General features: G+C 44.9%; 1 protein-coding gene across 1 annotated transcript in view; it reads right to left on the reverse strand.

Moving 5' to 3' along the window:
- LOC128702029 (corticotropin-releasing factor receptor 2-like) overlaps nt 1-13997 on the reverse strand; it is a 64309-nt gene that overhangs the window by 17936 nt on the left and 32376 nt on the right. The window contains exon 5 of the mRNA XM_070091769.1: nt 2567-2676. Coding sequence (XP_069947870.1) covers nt 2567-2676 — 110 coding nt within the window. The remainder of the gene's footprint in view (nt 1-2566; nt 2677-13997) is intronic.

A 13997-nucleotide genomic window follows, 5' to 3' on the forward strand; every position in this document is an offset into this window, starting at 1 on the left:
GTCAGCCCTCCTGGCCCTATATCACTCTCTTATTTACCCCTATCTCACCTATGGAATTTGTGCATGGGGCTCAACAACAAGTAACCATCTCAGACCACTAATTACCCAACAAAAGGCTGCAGTTAGAATGATAACAAATTCTCACTACAGGCAGCACACTCCACCAATATTCAATACACTCAACCTACTCACCATACAAAACATCCATACTTATTACTGCACCTATTACATACATAGAACACTCAACTCTGATATTAACCCTCCCCTCAAACATCTCCTTGCCAACCTCAACAGAACACATGACCATAACACAAGGCACAGATCACTCTTTGATATTCCTCGTGTCCATCTCACGCTATGCAAAAACTCAATGCACATAAAAGGCCCTAAAATCTGGAATTCATTACCTGTTAATATAAAAGAAACACTACCTGTTTATAAATTCAAGTCTCTTCTCAAAGATCACTTACTCACCCAAAACCAAATAAATACTGAATAACTGAACCTTATAAATTGTATATCTTAAATGTTTCTCACAATTATATCACATAAATGTTAAACCTAAAACCCAATCTAACTTTATTATTTTTTAAATTCACTACCTAACAGAATACTCCATTCTACTGAATTTACAACAATGCATGCAACCATATGACCTGTCTTTGTAATACTCACTTGTGCTTTATAGTAATCAGTTTACATTAATGTTTTTCACTGATTTCATCATTGCTTAGTTAATCTTAAGTTAATTTTAAGCCAGCCCGTAATGCTATGCATAGTATAAGTGGCTTTGGCATGCTGCTCTTATCTGTATTTTTTTTTGTACCTCTGTAAGTGTGCTCAAATTATAAATAAATAAATAAATAAATAAATAAATTGGGGTCCTTTTACCTTATTATTATAATATAAAGGTTATAATATTTTCTTATTATTCTATAATGAAGATAACATTTTATTATCATACTAAAAAGACTATCTACTACACGAGGGTCATTAAGACTATCTACTACACGAGGGTCATTAAGACTATCTACTACACGAGGGTCATTACTAGGAATAAGGTAAAATTTACACGTATGTTAGCTAAAAAATAGAAAATCATTCCCCTCCCTTTCTGTAGCTACATTCATCAGACACCTTTTGGCACTCTTCTTGAACTGGTTCATGCTATGACTGGCTTTGACATGTGCGGGCAGTCTGTTCCATTCCTTTATTGCTGTACAATAAAAGGTGTTTGAAGCCTGGCCACTGACTGTGGGTACTACAAAGTTGTGCTCTCTCCCCCTAGTACTATGATTGCTTTGGTTCCCAACCTTGACAAAATTGACAGCAAGATATTCTGGACATTGTTTGTGAGCAATTTTATAAACATGATTTAGCTTCAGTTGTTTTACTCTGTCTGTTGAAAGAAATATATATATATATATATATATATATATATATATATATATATATATATATATATATATATATATATATATATATATATATATATATATATATATATTACATGTGCCGAATAGGCAGGACTTGCGATCTTGGCTTAAATAGCAACGTTCATCTTGCCATATAGGACAAGTGAAAATTTGTGTATGCAATAATTTCGCCAAAATCATTCTGATCCTAACGAAAAAAATATATTTCAATGTATTTGTTTAGTATTAAATTACTGTAAACAAATCTAAAATATATATAGTTGGGTTAGGTTAAAATAAATTGTTCTTTTTATAATAAGGTTAGGTAAGTTTTCTAATATTGTTCTGGTGAAAAATTAAAAATTTCAACATTAACATTGTTGAAAAAAATATATCTTTAAACGTACAAGAGAAAATTTTAGAAAGGACTTAATTTTAAATGAGTTCTTGCTAATTGACCAGTTTTACATATTCGGCACGACATATATATATATATATATATATATATATATATATATATATATATATATATATATATATATATATATATATATATATATACACACACACACACACACACACACACACACACACACACACACACACACACACACACACACACACACACACACACACACACACACACCTCTGCACACAGTGTAAACTAGTTGCAATGACAGTTAGTTTTGCGACATATGTCCCTCTCTCCTTCATTTACTGTTAGTTCAATAGTTAAGCTGCCATCATAATATTCTTTGAAACAATAAGGAAAAATATTGACCAGCAGGGAAATGTTTCGTCCTGGAGACCAAGCCTGGAGACCAAGCCTTTCCTTGGCCTCCAAGCGAGGGAATCTCACCGAGGTTTGCATTCTCTCCCTTCATCAGCTGGTAGCTTCTGCAACTTCTCCAGTTTGTATTAAACAATCTAATAACAATGAGCTTGTAAATGATTATTTCAAGCCAATTAGTGTACTTGACATTATTAACAAAGTCTCCTCATTATGCACCTCGGTAATCCACTGTCTACCACCCACACGATGGGTAATACGGTCAACAATAAACCTACAATTATCCTTGAAAGAGAGAAAAAACCATAGATTTAAAAATTCCGTGTTAAATAAGAGTGGAAGAGAGTTCCGGTGAACTCACCTGAAGCAGGTGAAGATGGTGAGAGTGATGGTGAGAGTGAGGAGAGAGAGTAGAGCTCCGATGAAGGTGACAAGTCTTACAGCCTCTCTTAACCCTGACGATGCGGCGTCCTGTAAGTAGCACAGTCACTCGTCTTCCTCAGTAGTAACACACTGTTGTTTCTTTTCTCCATGTTCAATTATTTCACTGACAAAGGCAATGTTGCTCATCCCTTTCCTCTTGAAAAAGCAAATGACCTCATAAATGACTGGTCCAAAACATCCAGGCATGAAAACCTTCGATCTCATATTAGAAAAAAATTAGAGAGTACTTCTGAAGAAATGTTGAAACTGATTAATTTTATGAGCCAAAATATTGATGAGAGTGATTGCCTCTTTACCGAGTATGAATTAGATAATGCATTAACTAAAGGTCGATCAACTGCTCCTGGAGAGGATGGTATAACCTATGATATTCTCAGAACTCTAAGGCACGTGCCTGATAACCCTTTGTTGGCACTGTATAATCTCAGTTACATTGAGGGCGTTCTTCCTACTTCCTGGACCAATAGTCTCATTGTGCCTATCCCTAAGCCCCAACAGCCTGATACATTTAGGCCGATCTCCTTAACTAGTTGTCTTTGTAAAACTTTTGAAAAAATGATACTTAACAGACTGTACTACAGAATCAGACACCAACTTTCCCCCTACCTCTATGGGTTCATGAAAGGTAAAAGTGTGCAGAACTGTATTTCCACCTTTCTCACTGCACACACCTCTACTAGTTTTACCACTTTTCATCTAAAATCTGCATTTGATATTGTGAACAGAACCGTTATACTATATGAACTAGCCAAAATGAATATTGGTGGTAGTTTACTCTGCTGGATAATAGGATACCTGTCAAATAGAGTATCCTCTGGAGTCCAGTCCCTGGACCAATTATGTACCTCTGTAATCTTTTGACTACCGCCCACAGGATGGGTATGGGGTGCATAATAAACATATTAAACTAAACTCTGTCCTTTACCAAGGCTTCAGAAGTGATTCTAAAGAAATGTCTTTAGGTACACCGCAGGGAGGAGTTCTTAGTCCCATGCTATTTAATATTCTGATTAATGCTCTCCTAAATGCTCTACCTGCCTCACCTAAACATATAGCTATAAGCTATGCTGATGATTCTGTAAATACCTTTGTAACTTGTCATAATTGTGACTAGACCTACCTGGAGTTCATTACCTTTGTAAATCGTGAGTTCATTACCTTTGTAAATTATGAGTTCATTACCTCTGTAACTTGCTCAGCTATCAACACTTTGGGGTCCAGTCCCTGGACCAATTATGTACCTCTAATCTTTTGACTACCGCCCACAGGATGGGTATGGGGTGCATAATAAACATATTAAACTAACTGATGATATCATGATCCATACAACAGGGCATAAGAAGATGAATACCATTCTTAATGAAGTTCAAGCAATTTGCAATCGACTAGGCCTCATAATATCTTCCTCTAAAACAAAGATATTAACAAGCGAACGACATCCCACACCCATCTATTTGCAGGGTGAAATTATTAGCTACGTTAAAACTTACAGATATCTTGGTGTAGATGTACCCTTTAACAAATCCACTATACCACAACTAAACAAGAAATGCAAAGCTAGGCTAAATGCTCTCAAAGCTGTTGCTGGCTACAATCCCAACTATGGTGCTAATGTGAGAATCGTGAGAATGATGTACATAGCCTATGTTAGGTCCTTAATTGATTATGCTGCTCCCATGTTGATATTAGCTAGAGAAAGTTCTCTCCGATCCTTGGAGTTAATGCAAAATGAAGCTCTCAGGATTATTCTTGGCTGTCCCAGATCTACAAAAGTTCTTAACATGAGGAAGGAGCTTGGTATTTCTAGTATCAGTGATAGGATTGTTGAGATTAACACTGTACTCGGTATTAGAATGTTGAGAAACGAACCAGACACTGTCACAATGAATCTTACCAAGTGTCTAGAGGTAAATACACACAGATCTAAATGGATTGTGAAAACGTGCAATTGCATTAAGTTTTATAACCTTCATGAACTGTATCACTGTAGGCAACAAGAGCATTTCGCCCCTCCGTGGAAGATGTGTTCATTTAATATCACATACCTACAAGTCCCTCCCAAGAAGCTCATTGCTAGTAATCCCTTCCTTAAATCTCTTGTTAGAGCAACTGCTCAAGAAGAAATTTCTCACCTAGCTGGTAGTAATAAGTTATCACAAGTTATATACACTGATGGATCTAAACAGGAGTCTTCTGGCAGGGCTGCATCTGCTCTTGTTGCCACCTCCCTAGTTAAGAACCATAATAAATTTGTTGAGTTAGGCATAAGAATTAACACCTGGGCGTCTACACTGCAAACTGAATTGTTTGCAATCCTAATGGCGCTAAAGCTAACCTATAACACTGAGCTTGACTCTATCATCATTACTGATTCTATGTCATCATTGAAGGCTCTTGACTCATATAATGACTCCAACAACATGCTCATTGGAGAAGCCAGGTATAGATACTCAAAAATTAGGGACAAAGGAATTAATGTACAATTGCTGTATAGTCCTTGTGGTTTAGCGCTTCTTTTTGATTATAATAATAATATGGATCCCATTACACATTGGATTACTCCTTCATGATAAAGTTGATATGTTAGCCAAGAAGAGTACCCAGAAGGAGAATGTAGAATATAACTTTGGTATAACTGTGTCTAGTATTAGGAATAATATTAGGAGAGAAGTAAATAATGAAAATGATTGTTACAGGAATGCAGTTAGAAGCCTGAGTAGATCTATAACCCACTATGATAACATGAACGTAGATAAGTATGTTTATGGAGCAACTTGCAATGTGAACACTGACTGATGTTGTAGTGGCCAGGCTTAGGCTTGGTTACAAGTACTGACTGATGTTGTAGAGGCCAGGCTTAGGCTTGGTTACAAGTACTGACTGATGTTGTAGAGGCCAGGCTTAGGCTTGGTTACAAGTACTGACTGATGTTGTAGAGGCCAGGCTTAGGCTATGTTACAAGTACTGACTGATGTTGTAGTGGCCAGGCTTAGGCTTGGTTACAAGTACTGACTGATGTTGTAGAGGCCAGGCTTAGGCTTGGTTACAAGTACTGACTGATGTTGTAGTGGCCAGGCTTAGGCTTGGTTACAAGTACTGACTGATGTTGTAGTGGCCAGGCTTAGGCTTGGTTACAAGTACTGACTGATGCTGTAGAGGCCAGGCTTAGGCTTGGTTACAAGTACTGACTGATGTTGTAGTGGCCAGGCTTAGGCTTGGTTACAAGTACTTCTGGCAGTTTGGGAGACACACAGATGATGATCAAACTAAATGTAAATTATGTGATCAGGTATATGGTCACTCTCTTGAACACTATGTGCTTAATTGTCCACTTATTGAGGAATACAGAGACAGACAGTATAATAACCTATGTGACATGTCAAGATATCTTATTAATGAAAATAAGATACCAGATATACTAAGCAAATTTCCTAAATTTGCTTGTAACAGATAAGTGAACTATAGATATGTAGATATAAATCCATATGTATTCCTGTTAACCCTTTGGGGCCTAGTTCCTAGGCCTTTTGTGTATCCATATGCTCTCGCGCTACCGTTCACAGGATGGATATGGGGTGCACAATAAACTAGCCACTTCGGTGGCAAAATCTAAAAAATCACTGACAAACGTCAAATGATGTTATCTTTAATTTTTGTTAGAGGAGTGAACGTGTGAGCCATAAAGAACTTCAGCCACACGACCAGAAACCTGGACGTCAGGTCACCATGCCATAACGACCCACGTCAGAAAATATTTGTGCTGTTTCTGATGAGTCACTAGAAATATGAGAGCGAGCGAGCGAGCGAGCGAGAGAGAGAGAGAGAGAGAGAGAGAGAGAGAGAGAGAATGGGAGACAGAGAGAATGAAAGAGCATGAGAGAGAGAGAGCATGAGAGAGCATGAGAGAGAGAGCATGATAGAGAGAGCATGATAGAGAGAGCATGAGAGAGAGAGCATGAGAGAGCATGATAGAGAGAGCATGATAGAGAGAGCATGAGAGAGAGAGCATGAGAGAGAGAGCATGAGAGAGAGAGCATGAGAGAGAGAGCATGAGAGAGAGAGCATGAGAGAGAGAGCATGAGAGAGAGAGCATGAGAGAGAGAGCATGAGAGAGAGAGAGAGAGAGAGAGAGAGAGAGAGAGAGAGAGAGAGAGAGAGAGAGAGAGAGAGAGAGAGAGAGCCAGCCAAAGGGCAAGAGAGAGCCAAAGGGCAAGAGAGCGCCAAAGAGAACGTGAGGCAGAGCCAGAGAAAGCCAAAGAGGGAGAGAGAGAGAGAGACCGCCAAATCCTTCAAGTCTAGTCAAGCTTTACGTAAACAAGAGGACCTGATCCTTCAAGCTCTTGTGTAGTGAACCTAACGGGAGCTTCAGTGCCAATAATCCCAAGCTAATGCGCAGTTGCGCAGCTTCATGCATATTCAACGTTCTGATACAGTTCTCGTTATGGAAATTATGGGTTTACAGAACTTTTAAGAACTTGGCTAAAACTGCAGGCGACACGTCATAGATGGTTATTAAGGAGACGATGTTAGTGGAACCATACATGCTCAGCCTGTTGTTGTTGTTGTTATTGTTGTCTAGAATATACAGTATGTTAAGACCATACATAAACCTTCCCATTTTTATACCCACAATGTACAGCCCCGAGGGCTGTGTGTAGACCAATGTACATCCCCGAGGGCTGTGTGTAGACCAATGTACATCCCCGAGGGCTGTGTGCAGACCAATGTACATCCCCGAGGGCTGTGTGCAGACCAATGTACATCTCCGAGGGCTGTGTGCAGACCAATGTACATCCCCGAGGGCTGTGTGCAGACCAATGTACAGCCCCGAGGGCTGTGTGTAGACCAATGTACATCCCCGAGGGCTGTGTGTAGACCAATGTACATCCCCGAGGGCTGTGTGAAGACCACTGTACATCCCCGAGGGCTGTGTGCAGACCAATGTACATCCCCGAGGGCTGTGTGCAGACCAATGTACATCCCCGAGGGCTGTGTACAGCCCAAAGTACATCACCGAGGGCTGTGTGCAGACCAATGTACATCCCCGAGGGCTGTGTGCAGACCAATGTACATCCCCGAGGGCTGTGTGCAGACCAATGTACATCCCCGAGGGCTGTGTGCAGACCAATGTACAGCCCCGAGGGCTGTGTGCAGACCACTGTACATCCCCGAGGGCTGTGTGCAGACCAATGTACATCCCCGAGGGCTGTGTGCAGACCACTGTACATCCCCGAGGGCTGTGTTCAGACCACTGTACATCCCCGAGGGCTGTGTGCAGTCCAATGTACATCCCCGATGGCTGTGTGCAGACCAATGTACATCCCCGAGGGCTGTGTGCAGACCAATGTACATCCTCGAGGGTTGTGTGCAGACCAATGTACATCCCCGAGGGCTGTGTGCAGACCAATGTACATCCCCGAGGGCTGTGTGCAGTCCAATGTACATCCCCGATGGCTGTGTGCAGACCAATGTACATCCCCGAGGGCTGTGTGCAGACCAATGTACATCCTCGAGGGTTGTGTGCAGACCAATGTACATCCCCGAGGGCTGTGTGCAGACCAATGTACATCCCCGAGGGCTGTGTGCAGTCCAATGTACATCCCCGATGGCTGTGTGCAGACCAATGTACATCCCCGAGGGCTGTGTGCAGACCACTGTACATCCTAGAGGGTTGTGTGCAGACCAATGTACATCCCCGAGGGCTGTGTACAGACCAATGTACATCCCCGAGGGCTGTGTGCAGACCAATGTACATCCCCGAGGGCTGTGTGCAGACCAATGTACATCCCCGAGTGCTGTGTGCAGACCAATGTACATCCCCGAGGGCTGTGTGCAGTCCAATGTACATCCCCGATGGCTGTGTGCAGACCAATGTACAGCCCCGAGGGCTGTGTTCAGACCAATGTACAGCCCCGAGGGCTGTGTGCAGACCAATGTACATCCCCGAGGGCTGTGTGTAGACCAATGTACAGCCCCGAGGGCTGTGTGCAGACCAATGCACAGCCCCGAGGGTTGTGTGCAGACCAATGTACAGCTCCGAGGGCTGTGTGCAGACCAATGTACAGCCCCGAGGGCTGTGTTCAGACCAATGTACAGCCCCGAGGGCTGTGTGCTGACCAATGTACATCCCCGAGGGCTGTGTGCAGACCAATGTACATCCCCAAGGGCTGTGTGCACTCCAATGTGCATCCCCGAGGGCTGTGTGCAGACCAATGTACAGCCCCGAGGGCTGTGTGCAGACCAATGTACAGCCCCGAGGGCTGTGTGCAGACCAATATACATCCCCGAGGGCTGTGTGCAGACCAATGTACAGCCCCGAGGGCTGTATGCAGATCAATGTACAGCCCCGAGGGCTGTGTGCAGACCAATGTACAGCCCCGAGGGCTGTGTGCAGACCAATGTACAGCCCCGAGGGCTGTGTGCAGACCAATGTACATCCCCGAGGGCTGTGTGCAGACCAATGTACAGCCCCCAGGGCTGTGTGCAGACCAACGTACAGACCCAAGGGCTGTGTGCAGACCAATGTACATCCCCGAGGGCTGTGTGCAGACCAATGTACAGACCCAAGGGCTGTGTGCAGACCAATGTGGCTGATGGGCACACTACCTTCCTGGTCACTGTCATCACTACCTTCCTGGTCACTGTCATCACTACCTTCCTGGTCACTGTCATCACTACCTTCCTGGTCACTGTCATCACTACCTTCCTGGTCACTGTCATCACTACCTTCCTGGTCACTGTCATCACTACCTTCCTGGTCACTGTCATCATTACCTTCCTGGTCACTGTCATCATTACCTTCCTGGTCACTGTCATCACTACCTTCCTGGTCACTGTCATCACTACCTTCCTGGTCACTGTCATCATTACCTTCCTGGTCACTGTCATCATTACCTTCCTGGTCACTGTCATCATTACCTTCCTGGTCACTGTCATCACTACCCTCATGGTCACTGTCATCACTACCCTCATGGTCACTGTCATCACTACCTTCCTGGTCACTGTCATCACTACCTGGTCACTGTCATCACTATCCTCCTGGTCACTGTCATCACTACCTTCCTGGTCACTGTCATCACTACCTTCCTGGTCACTGTCATCACTACCTTCCTGGTCACTGTCATCACTACCCTCCTGGTCACTGTCATCACTACCCTCCTGGTCACTGTCATTACTACTTTCCTGGTCACTGTCATCACTACCCTCCTGGTCACTGTCATCACTACCTTCCTGGTCACTGTCATCACTACCTTCCTGGTCACTGTCATCACTACCCTCCTGGTCACTGTCATCACTACCCTCCTGGTCACTGTCATCACTACCTTCCTGGTCACTGTCATCACTACCCTCCTGGTCACTGTCATCACTACCCTCCTGGTCACTGTCATCACTACCTTCCTTGTCACTGTCATCACCACCCTCCTGGTCACTGTCATCACTACCTTCCTGGTCACTGTCATCACTACCTTCCTGGTCACTGTCATCACTACCCTCCTGGTCACTATCACCACCCTCCTGGTCACTGTCATCACTACCTACCTGGTCACTGTCATCACCACCCTCCTGGTCACTGTCATCACTACCCTCCTGGTCACTGTCATCACTACCCTCCTGGTCACTGTCATCACTACCTTCCTGGTCACTGTCATCACTACCCTCCTGGTCACTGTCATCACTACCCTCCTGGTCACTGTCATCACTACCTTCCTTGTCACTGTCATCACCACCCTCCTGGTCACTGTCATCACTACCTTCCTGGTCACTGTCATCACTACCCTCCTGGTCACTGTCATCACTACCTTCCTGGTCACTGTCATCACTACCTTCCTGGTCACTGTCATCACTACCTTCCTGGTCACTGTCATCACCACCCTCCTGGTCACTGTCATCACTACCCTCCTGGTCACTGTCATCACCACCCTCCTGGTCACTGTCATCACTACCTTCCTGGTCACTGTCATCACCACCCTCCTGGTCACTGTCATCACCACCCTCCTGGTCACTGTCATCACTACCTTCCTGGTCACTGTCATCACCACCCTCCTGGTCACTGTCATCACTACCCTCCTGGTCACTGTCATCACCACCCTCCTGGTCACTGTCATCACTACCTTTCTGGTCACTGTCATCACCACCCTCCTGGTCACTGTCATCACTACCTTCCTGGTCACTGTCATCACCACCCTCCTGGTCACTGTCATCACCACCCTCCTGGTCACTGTCATCACCACCCTCCTGGTCACTGTCATCACCACCCTCCTGGTCACTGTCATCACTACCTTCCTGGTCACTGTCATCACTACCCTCCTGGTCACTGTCATCACTACCCTCCTGGTCACTGTCATCACTACCTTCCTGGTCACTGTCATCACTACCCTCCTGGTCACTGTCATCACCACCCTCCTGGTCACTGTCATCACTACCTTCCTGGTCACTGTCATCACCTCCCTCCTGGTCACTGTCATCACTACCTTCCTGGTCACTGTCATCACTACCCTCCTGGTCACTGTCATCACCACCCTCCTGGTCACTGTCATCACTACCCTCCTGGTCACTGTCATCACTACCCTCCTGGTCACTGTCATCACTACCTTCCTGGTCACTGTCATCACTACCCTCCTGGTCACTGTCATCACTACCTTCCTGGTCACTGTCATCACTACCCTCCTGGTCACTGTCATCACTACCCTCCTGGTCACTGTCATCACTACCCTCCTGGTCACTGTCATCACCACCCTCCTGGTCACTGTCATCACTACCCTCCTGGTCACTGTCATCACCACCCTCCTGGTCACTGTCATCACCACCCTCCTGGTCACTGTCATCACTACCCTCCTGGTCACTGTCATCACTACCCTCCTGGTCACTGCCATCACTACCCTCCTGGTCACTGTCATCACTACCCTCCTGGTCACTGCCAACACTACCCTCCTGGTCACTGCCATCACTACCCTCCTGGTCACTGCCATCACTACCCTCCTGGTCACTGTCATCACTACCCTCCTGGTCACTGTCATCACTACCCTCCTGGTCACTGTCATCACCACCTTCCTGGTCACTGTCATCACTACCCTCCTGGTCACTGTCATCACTACCCTCCTGGTCACTGTCATCACTACCTTCCTGGTCACTGTCATCACTACCTTCCTGGTCACTGTCATCACTACCCTCCTGGTCACTGTCATCACTACCCTCCTGGTCACTGTCATCACTACCCTCCTGGTCACTGTCATCACTACCTTCCTGGTCACTGTCATCACTACCTTCCTGGTCACTGTCATCACTACCCTCCTGGTCACTGTCATCACTACCCTCCTGGTCACTGTCATCACTACCTTCCTGGTCACTGTCATCACTACCTTCCTGGTCACTGTCATCACTACCTTCCTGGTCACTGTCATCACTACCCTCCTGGTCACTGTCATCACTACCCTCCTGGTCACTATCACTACCTTCCTGGTCACTGTCATCACTACCTTCCTGGTCACTGTCATCACTACCCTCCTGGTCACTGTCATCACTACCCTCCTGGTCACTGTCATCACTACCCTTCCTGGTCACTGTCATCACTACTGGTCACTGTCATCCTACCCTCCTGGTCACTGTCATCACTACCTTCCTGGTCACTGTCATCACATCACTGTCATCACTACCCTCCTGGTCACTGTCATCACTACCTTCCTGGTCACTGTCATCACTACCTTCCTGGTCACTGTCATCACTACCCTCCTGGTCACTGTCATCACTACCCTCCTGGTCACTGTCATCACTACCTTCCTGGTCACTGTCATCACTACCTTCCTGGTCACTGTCATCACTACCCTCCTGGTCACTGTCATCACTCACCTTCCTGGTCACTGTCATCACTACCCTCCTGGTCACTGTCATCACAACCCTCCTGGTCACTGTCATCACAACCATCCTGGTCACTGTCATCACTACCATCCTGGTCACTGTCATCACTACCCTCCTGGTCACTGTCATCACTACCCTCCTGGTCACTGTCATCACTACCTTCCTGGTCACTGTCATCACTACCCTCCTGGTCACTGTCATCACTACCCTCCTGGTCACTGTCATCACTACCCTCCTGGTCACTGTCATCACTACCCTCCTGGTCACTGTCATCACCACCATCCTGGTCAGTGTCATCACGACCCTCCTGGTCACTGTCATCACTACCCTCCTGGTCACTGTCATCACTACCCTCCTGGTCACTGTCATCACTACCCTCCTGGTCACTGTCATCACTACCTTCCTGGTCACTGTCATCACTACCTTCCTGGTCACTGTCATCACTACCTTCCTGGTCACTGTCATCACTACCTTCCTGGTCACTGTCATCACTACCTTCCTGGTCACTGTCATCACTACCCTCCTGGTCACTGTCATTATAATAAGGTCTATACTCGTCACGGTCCGTTTTGGATCATTATTCTTCTGGTTTTCAGAAAGATGAGGCCCATTTAAAGAGTTTACTTAATAAAGACTTCATCCTTATCCGATACTTAAGATCCATATAATCTTAATTTTTAAAATGGAATGAGGAGTAAGCCAGTGGAAGGTCTCAGTCAGGCGACCGAAAGCCCCAGTTGCGGGTCACCATATGACTAAGACCCGCGTCAGGAAATACTTGTCCTGTTTAATATATAATCTAATCTTTATTCTGGGGTGAAGGATTTTGTTTATATTGATCTGTGATGGTGTACAGCATCACATGATTAAGTATACTGATCTGTAGTGATGTAGAATATTACGTGATCATGTACACTGACTTCTGATGGTGTGTGTATGTACAGGGGCAGAGGAACATACATGTTGTCAACTAAGAACCGACCATGGAGTCCTAACGAGCTGTTTGTTTAGTGGGAAACTCAAGACAGGACAAACTTGGTCGTGGATCACCAGAGAAGTGTTTGTCGAGTCCATTTTTCAATCCTCGTGAAATATATTGTGGTTTTACTACCTGCGGTAAATTATCCAATATGTATATACGTTCACTACTGCAAAAAGAAAAAAAAAACGCTTGTTTATCTCAGTGTTTGCACAAGATTTCAGGGGTTAAGGGATCGTTGTTAGCGACTGTGTTGTGTATGCCATGAAGCTTTAATAAACTACCTTGGCTCTGGAGTAACTAGCATAAAGAGTGAGCAAAGTTATTCACTGTCTCTATATTCACTGGCCTCGGTCTTTTGCTCAAGAGGGAGGCACGAATATGGTCTCTTACTGATCATACTGAGAGAGCCTCCTTCCTTCAGTGACCTTGGTGGGTAACTAAGAACTTTAGTTGATAACAGAGAGACATACTCCTTTGAATGCATGCGAGAAAGATACATGATAATATACAC

Source organism: Cherax quadricarinatus, chromosome 37 (assembly GCF_038502225.1).
Source record: "Cherax quadricarinatus isolate ZL_2023a chromosome 37, ASM3850222v1, whole genome shotgun sequence".
Lineage (NCBI taxonomy): Eukaryota > Metazoa > Arthropoda > Malacostraca > Decapoda > Parastacidae > Cherax > Cherax quadricarinatus.